General features: G+C 37.7%; 1 protein-coding gene across 1 annotated transcript; it reads left to right on the top strand.

Annotated features, from left to right (window-relative positions):
* The first annotated feature begins 2,430 nt into the window (after positions 1-2,430).
* Positions 2,431-8,528, top strand: LOC136219718 (folate-biopterin transporter 1, chloroplastic). Its single transcript, XM_066007213.1, has 9 exons — positions 2,431-2,710; positions 2,921-3,153; positions 3,456-3,520; positions 3,629-3,791; positions 6,046-6,194; positions 6,365-6,616; positions 6,743-6,911; positions 7,005-7,097; positions 7,545-8,528. The coding sequence occupies exons 1-9, from the start codon at positions 2,470-2,472 to the stop codon at positions 7,848-7,850; spliced, it is 1,671 nt and encodes a 556-aa protein (XP_065863285.1). The 5' UTR covers positions 2,431-2,469; the 3' UTR covers positions 7,851-8,528.
* Positions 8,529-9,202: the final 674 nt, after the last annotated feature.

Here is a 9,202-nt window from a genome sequence, read left to right on the forward strand (position 1 = left end):
GCAGCTTTGTCTACTTCCATCGAACTAATGAGATGTGCAACCGAGCCTCCTGAAGTTATATCAGACCCCCCTGATTCTAGAACCCGTTGCTGACTCTCCTGAGTCTCTGTTCTTCTCCTCTGTTATTACAATCCCTGGTTCATTGGCTGTAGTGTTGGTGATATCCGTCAAGACCGATTTCCTTTTGGATATTAGGTTGGCTCCTAGGTTCCCTGCCAAATTTTGGAGATTAGATGGGATCAGTGAGCTTCCTAGGTTACATATCTGAGCCTGTGTAGGTTCTCTGCTATCTTCAGATTCCCTGTTCTGACCCGTAGGGTTGTCCTCTTTCAACCATCTCTCTCCTCCCAGATTGGACAGACGTTTCGGTAAGGCTCGAAGTGTAATATCCCAATCCCTGTGAACATCATCCATTGCCATGTGGTAGTATCTTTCACAATTTCTGTCAATATGTCCTATCAAACCGCATATAAAGCAAAATGTCGGGAGTTTTTCATACCGAAAGGTACTGGTTATCCATTCCCCTCCAGGCTTGCGGATCTTCTTCTCTTTTTTAAGTGGTAATCTGATGTCAACCTGAACCCGGATTCGCATGAAGGGTCTGTCATGGGACCAGACATTCTTAGTGTCATAGGAGACAAAACTGCTAATGAAGTCAGCCAGTGCCCTTTCCACAACTTTTGAGAAAAAACCCACTGCTAGCCCATGGACCTGTACCCAGAAATTATCAAAGTGTAGGGGTGCCTCAGTTGGCTCTTCCCCTGGCTGTAATTCATGTAATATAATCAGATGGTTGTCAAAGGTCCACGGACCACCATCTATAACCCATGGCATATCATAAGCATGGAAGAAGCGGAACAGAATTAACTTACCTCCCAGTTTCAGTGATCTGAATTCCTTTCCCTGGTTGCCAAATGTTCGTCATCCGGTGTTTCAAGATCGTGAAATTGTATGATCTCGTCGTGATAACCGCTCCCACCAAGCAGAAATCGTACTCGTTTGCTACCTGAGTATCTTCCAAATTAGGAAATTCAAAACCATCGTCCACTATGTTAAGCAATTGGAGTTGCTCCTCCATTGATTAATCCAATCAGAGAACGTCTAGGTGACTGTCGCTGATGATAACCGCCGGATTTCGATCGGAAGCAAATGACCTGAGGAGCGTCTGAGTTATTATCGGGAAAAAATGCAACTGATGCGTAGAGAAACAGGGTGTGGAGAAATAGGTGTAGGGGATGGAGAGATTAGAGGGTAGGAGGGGAAAAAGGAAAGGATTAATGGAGTGAGGGGGGGGGGGAGGTGTGGCTGGATTTGCTAATCGGAAGAGGAGATTTCAGTGACCTAGAGCGCCCTCATCTGGGGAAAAAATCGCCGCCCTCATCAGGGGGAAAAAAACCCAAGAAAAGATATGGTTATTTAAGTTATGACTTAAGATTGAACTTGGCTGATGAAAATGATAAAAAAAATTAAAATAGTACATCAGTTCGGTTTTATTTGATGTAGAACCGAACCAAAAATCAAATTAATTAATAAACAAGAACCGAATTATAGTTTGGTTCAGTTTGATTCGGGTTTTTTCAGTTTTCTCCACCTCTAGATTTAGCTGAAATTAAACGATTTTTGTATCACTTCCATTTAGGTTTTTCTTGGTACTATTGAAAGTTTTATGTATTGATTCTTAACGGGTAAAAGTATCACAAAATAAATGGAACGGGTATGAGATGCAAAAAGTATACATGTTAGGATAATGAAACGGATACGAGTAATTAAAAAACAAACGGATAAGGGTTTGAGATTGATACTACTCGTAGGTACCCTAAGGTTATGTCCTTTATGACGAAAAAAAACTGAACTGAATACTACCAAACTGAACTGAATTCTATTGAAATTGAAATAATAATATAATTCTTTAAAAATAACAATAATTAGAATAAAAATCTTATAAAAACAATAATGATTCTAATAATAATAAAATAATTATAATTATAATTATAATAATTAATGAAATTACTGAACTAAACTGAAATGTTACTGAACTGATTAATACTAAAATTAAGTAATAAAAAGCTCTAAAAGTTGCCATCCGTAGTGCCAATATATACTTGTTGAACAAAATGTATCAGATTTAGATAGAAAAAAATGACATTAAGTCTAACCTAAATCAATTTTGAGAGAATAAAATGGCATGGAAGAGAATAGTTTTAAAACTATGACATATATGGTAACTTTTCTTTCTTTCTCGTAAGGCGTTGACTTAGTCCACGGGCCTTTTTTCCAATCACGAAGCGGGTCGCATGTTTTGTTGGGCCGTAAGCTTTTCGCGGGCAATGTTTAGTTACGTGTCAAGCTATAAGCAACAATTACCGAAGGAGTTAGGGACATAAGGGTCATTTGACGTTACACTAGAAATAGAAATGCACTAGTTTGAGCCTCGTTGGCGGATAAAAAGCTTCAACAATTACTATTTTAATGGCTTCAATAAATTTTACTTTTATCCCATTCTTACCCTCTTCGCCTTTACGTTTACCTTTGTCCTTTATCTCCTCTTCTGCTCTGTGTCGGATTCATCGGAAACCATTTTCTCTCATATCTTGCAGCAGAGCTCGCCGGAGGTCCGGGAGCAAAGTGGCGGACGAGGAAGACATGGTTACGTCGGTGGCGTCTCACCGGCGGGATCGAATCGAGGAGTCGCCTTTGATTTCTGTAGACAGTAAGTCGTTTTCCTATTCGATTTTTTCAATTTCTAGTTACAGTATTCTTCTACTCATAAGTGGCAGTCATTATCAGGAGACTTAAGGTCATAATTTAAATCAGGTGTTTGGGGTTTAGAGGCATGATTCTAAAATTATTTGTGTTGGAGGAATTGGAATGTATTTATTAGGCTTAAATATTGGATTAATGGAGTTAAGTCTTGTTTTAGGTGCCAGTAAAAGTGAATTGTTAACGGATGTGGAAGAAGGGACAGACTCTAGCATTAAAAATGCATCGCGTAAACACAAACATTTCGGTAGCGGAATCACGTACTTTGGGGTAGAATTGTCGCCAGACAGTTTTGCAGTTGCAATGGTATATTTTGTTCAAGGAGTTTTAGGCCTTGCCAGACTCGCTGTCAGTTTCTACCTAAAAGATGATTTGCATTTAGATCCTGCAGAGGTATGCATTTCTTTTAGTTATGTTCCCATTTGTGGTGCATCTGTTTTGATTGAATGTGGTGAATGGTGGAGGAATATTATTAGGAACTTGACATTTAGCAATGCAATTTGGATGATCGTTTGGGTAATTTTGTGATGCATCTCTTAGTTTTTGTTACTTTTGTTTTGTTGCATCAATGTCGCCCCATTATCGTGAGATTTTGGTGGTTTATGGTTTGCAAGATCGGGATTTTAGTATTTTGATGATCATTATTCTTGTTTTTGATGTATGATTTACAACTGACAATCTACATGGTTGACTAGACAGCTGTAATAGCTGGTTTTTCTTCATTACCATGGCTTGTCAAACCTCTCTATGGATTTATTAGGTAGGATTTTATTTTGCATTCTTCTCTATCCAGTTTCATTTCCTGCTCAATTCCTAACTTAATTTTGTTGTCTGTACTTCCTTTTGATTAAGTCTTTTGGCATTCCAGTGATTCTATTCCACTTTTTGGTTATCGAAGAAGGTCGTACTTGGTTCTTTCAGGACTTCTTGGTGCAATCTCTTGGACCATGATGGCTACCATTGTTGACAGCAAGTATACCGTTGCTTGCTGCATACTTCTTGGATCATTTTCTGTTGCCTTCTCTGATGTTGTGAGTATTTCTCTTTCTAAGTATCTTAAAATGCTTGGCTAGAGTTGTGAGTCACTTCTAAGGGCGGCTTAGTGGCTTAATTTCATAGAACCTGTTCAATCTTGGCTGTGTAAGTGAATGACATTTGTTTTATTAGAAACTAGTGGTGTCATCTAAATTGGACATGGAAAGAAGTTTTAGCTTCATGTATGTGGAACTTTTTATGAGGAAATTGGAATTCATTAGTCACTTAACAGAATTAGATTTCAATAGTAACAAATAGAACGGTAATTGTAATTAAATTATGACTGTAGGTTACATTACATGCGCTTTACCTTAATGCTTATTTGCATCTGCTTGTCGTGCCCAAGTGCTCTGTGCTTGCAAAATATATCTTTTGGAATTTCCCTGTATGTTAAGAGGAGAAAAGAAAACTTTTGTATGATGTTGAAATATTGTATTTCCCTTGAAGAGTTCAATTGTGAGCAGATGAAGGTTAGTGGACAGGGAAAAGTATTGTGTTCTAGCCCTGAACATTGTTACAGGACCCGCATTGCAGGAATCCTCCGAATGACATACAATGAGGAACTAGACTTCATATTTTCCATCCCTTATGATCAATGTTGGTTCCATTCCACCACCTAGTGAAAGCTCCTTAGAAAGATCCCTCCAGCCTCTTAATGAAAAAAAGAAGAATATTTTCTGGTAACTATATTTGCCTTTCTCATTCAATCCAACTGCTTATAAAGAGCAGGCTCCTAAAATCAGGAAATACTAATTAAATTCCCTATCCGAACAACTCTTGAGAATTAAAAAAAACTCCAAACAGTAAGATAAAGGAATAATAAGATATATCTGAACATAAATTTTATACTGTTCTCTGGTTATTCTCTGCTTCCATGTGCTTAATTCCCTGGTTACCATGTGTAAACTGTCTATGTACTTGCTGAAAAGCACAACCTTGAACCTTGCAGCAACTGCTTTTGACTGTTCAGCAGGCTCAGCAGCTGCTGGCTGTCTAACAAAAGACTTGGGTGATCCAACCACACTACTGGGGAACTTGGTTGAAATCCAATTATAGAGTTACAGAATAATCATATCTTGAATTTCTTGCTTGGATGATAAATGACAATGTTGGTTGGGGTCGTCTATTTGCTTCTGATGAGAAGATAGCTATTTGCTTACTATTACATTTACTTTCAACAACAATGAAGCCTTAAATATACCAATTGGGGTTCAGCTCTATGGATCCATCTTTTGTGATCGACCCTGTTAAAAAAGCGATCCTTTGAGAGATCCAACAATTTCAGCTCCTTTTAAAATACCTTTGTCTTCAACTTCTATTGGTGAAAGTTTTGTTGAAGAATCTTTGGATAATTAGGTGTGTTGTGCTATAAATTCTAATGGTGATTACAATTGGGTATTTCACTTGCCAACTTTCTCTGGATTCATAATCAAAGTCAGACACCAAAACAGGTTGCTTTGCTGCTCAAAGCCAAATACTTTCTGTTATATGTCAGATATTGACTTGGAGACAACAGTAAAGGCATCTGCATATGCAACTACCCTTATTTATTGAGAACTGAGAATGGGTGATTGAGACTGTGTACAACTGGCATAATTCTTGGCTTTAATAACTTTGAGGAATGCTTGTATATGCCTTTACCAACTATTGGAGATAGGCGGACTTGTTGATGTGTTTTTTTTTTCAACTGAACTGCATTTTGGTCTTAATACACTTTTAACTATTATACTGATATTTCTGTTAAACAGGTAATGAAATTTAAAAATCACCTTTTGTTAGTGACCTACACAACATGTTTTTTCTAATGTTGACCAAATAAGTAATTACTTGTCTTTGTTGGGGATTTGAAATTCTTAGTCCTTTAGAACCTATTTCTAAACACATGTCTGTGCTTTGTGTTTCTTTTGATGTAGAGATTTAGCATTGCATGTGTCATTTTTGATAACGCGTGCTATGTGAAAACCGTTTTTTTTATTACTTCCTACATCAATTGGATGGATGTCCATCTGCAGGCAGGATAGAATATTTTAGGCAAGTTTATTTTTAACATTAAAGTTGCTTGTTTGTCTCAATGGCCCATACCTTCGCTCTCTGTCTGCATGAATGGGCACCCTTTTCATTTGATCTATGTGCATTTGCACTCTAGGAAGAACGTTGACTTCTTCTAGGTCTTTCAATATGGATTTTATAGTGCTTTCTTCATTTAGATTGTTCCTAATGCTTATTATTTCAAAAATTGTGTTTAAATAGGTTGTTGATTCCATGGTGGTGGAGAGGGCTCGTGGTGAGTCACAAAGCATGTCAGGATCTCTTCAATCTCTTTGTTGGGGTTCATCAGCCTTTGGTGGAATTGTGAGCTCCTACTTTAGTGGCTCTCTTGTGGATGCCTATGGTGTAAGGTACTTGAGGCTGCCCATAAATTTGTGTCGCTGACACGACTTGATTTCACGGTTTTATATGATGGTTCATGTTAGCCGACCCCGAATCATTTCGGGACTAAGGCTTTGTTGTTGTTGTGTTACTGAAGATCATTAAGGCCATCATTTAAATGCTAAATTTATTCTTTCAGGTTTGTTTTTGGTGTCACGGCATTGCTGCCACTGCTAACTTCTGCAGTTGCTATTCTTGTGAAAGAAAATCGTGTTATTGTCCCAGCAGGGCAAAGTCATACTATAATGGGTCCTGGATTTTTGGAAACCTCAAAGCAGCATATTATTCAGTTGTGGGATGCAGTCAAGCAGCCCCATGTATTTCTTCCCACATTATTTATTTTCCTCTGGCAGGCAACACCACATTCAGACTCAGCTATGTTTTATTTCACGTATGTTCGGAGACTGACTGACTATTTTCATTTGCTTCATTTTCTTTATGGTTGATGGAAACAGTTTATTGATCGCAACATGCATTGATGTAAGGAAATATGCAATGACATAATCTTTGTTTTCAGCACAAATAAACTTGGTTTCACCCCAGAGTTTCTTGGACGTGTAAAGCTTGTCACTTCAGTTGCATCATTAGCTGGGGTTGGTCTGTACAATGGCTTTCTGAAAAAAGTTCCCTTGCGGAAGATTTTTGTCTTTACCACCATAAGTGGTACAGCTCTTGGGTTGACTCAGGTTTGTATCATTACTTTTCTGTGGTCAAGGCTTATTGTGAATGTCTGAACATTTCATCATGATGATACACATGGTAAAATATTTTGATCTCAGGTTTTTCTTGTCACTGGACTAAACCGAGAATTTGGAATAAGTGATGAATGGTTTGCCATTGGGGATTCCTTGATTCTAACGGTCCTTGCTCAGGTAATTTGCTATTCCAAATATCTGTTTACCTGCGTTCTTTTACTCACTCATTGATATCAACTCTTACAAGAACTGCAGCTCCGTTGAAGTCATAATTTAATAAATTCCACAACTTCATTAACATCCTGGTAGTGGAAAATTACTATACATCTCTATGGTTACAGCTGGACTTTAAAGAAGTCTCCAAGTTTGTTTGAAGTCTTGTTACAGTTATTAGATTTTAGGAAATTTATTCCTGGAAGATTTACATCCAAAATGTGAAGATATAATGTTTGCTTTTAAGCATGCTCTAATGTGATGGAGCTTTGGTGAACCACGACAATGGGTTGTGTTTTTCGTGCTGTCTAGCATCTTTTTTATTTGCTCGTCTGTGGAGTCAATACTTGATTCAGCTGATGATATAGATATGTAAATAGCTTGCAGAAATGATTTCCAAATATTTTGCAGGCTTCTTTCATGCCTGTTCTTGTGCTAGCAGCAAAACTATGTCCAGAAGGAATGGAAGCAACACTTTTTGCAACTCTCATGTCCATATCAAATGGAGGAAGTGTGCTTGGAGGGTTAATTGGTGCTGGTCTAACCCAGCTCTTTGGTATCACTAGGGACAGCTTTGACAACTTAGCTGCTTTGGTTATTCTGTGCAATCTCAGTTCGTTGCTGCCTCTGCCACTCTTAGGGCTTCTTCCTTCGGATATATCTGAATCCGATGACATTGAAGAGGATACTGGAGATATTGAAATGAAGTCTAGTTGAACTTAGGAAACCCCAATGCCATACACATGCTGCACCTTTCAACCAAGTGCATCTACCCCCCCACCGAAAATGATACACATTTTGCATCACTTGAACTTACAATTATAAGAGGGAGAGAGATTTTGTAAATATCCGAAAGTTATATACAGAGATGAAAGACAGATTGCGGTTGCTTGGTGACTGAGTTCACCCAGATGACAATCCAGAATGAACTCTCACCGGTTTCCAACTAATGTAAAAATATGCAGAATTTATTACACGTACCTTTTGATCCTAGTAAGCTTTCAAGTTGCAAACAGGACGGTGCTTTTGAAGTACCGAAAGCACTCTGACTTGGGACTTCTCAAACTGACTACGCCACATCATTTAAAAGACTGCCCTGCAAGTAAGCTTTCAATGGCTGTTGGCTTTGTGGTATTTCAGTTTGATTATGTTGTTGTGGCATTTTTCATAGATAAGAAAATCTTCATTCTTCAGTAAAAGTTTATCTTAATTAATTTCACTAGGAAAGCGATGAAAGAGTTGCATTCCTAGAATAGAAGTAGATATTAAGTAATGTCATATTCATCAACTATTGTACGCACTCGAAATGACAGCAACAGCAAACATTTTGTTTGGTTTGTGCATAAGATTAAGAATGTGAAATCCGGGCCAAGCAAAGGGTAGCCCAGCACATGATATTGCTTTGTTCCCCACATGGTGTGGTCCTAACCCTGTTATATCAATTTATGTCTTGGTCAACTGAAAAACACTAGTAGCTGAAATAGAAATTGGAACTGTACAAGGTTTGTCCTCTCTTTCTTATTTGGTCGATCTTCCAATTCTAGATTCTGATGTTTCCACTGCCTACTATTCTAGGCCCTATTGTCCCGTACACTTGCATCTCCGGTCCCATCTCATATTTTCGGGATACTTAACTTCTGCTTCTGGTTCTAATAATATAAACGTTTTGAGTTTTATTGCCTTCATAATTTGCCAAATCTGTAGCTCATAACGTTTCAGTTATAATGCTTACAAAATGATGAGATGGCTGATGAGGATTAGTCGTAATTTTTCTTGTTCGTTGTCGAGTTCATACAGAAAGTTTTTGAGAAATTTTGAGAATTTATGTTGTATGGATGTGAGTAGGGGGTGGTTCCAGCATTGTCGATGTCATACTAATTTTTATATTCTATTTTTTTATAAATTAAAATTTAATACATTAAAAAAAACATATAAAGGTCAAACCTTTGAGGCAATTTATAGAGAACCAAACATGTAGTTGTATTATTGTTTGAAGTGTGATTTCTGCAGTTTGCAAATTTAGAAATCGTTAAATATTATCACTGTGACTATTTATCCAAAAAGGGCGA

Source organism: Euphorbia lathyris, chromosome 2 (assembly GCF_963576675.1).
Source record: "Euphorbia lathyris chromosome 2, ddEupLath1.1, whole genome shotgun sequence".
Taxonomy (NCBI): Eukaryota; Viridiplantae; Streptophyta; class Magnoliopsida; order Malpighiales; family Euphorbiaceae; genus Euphorbia; species Euphorbia lathyris.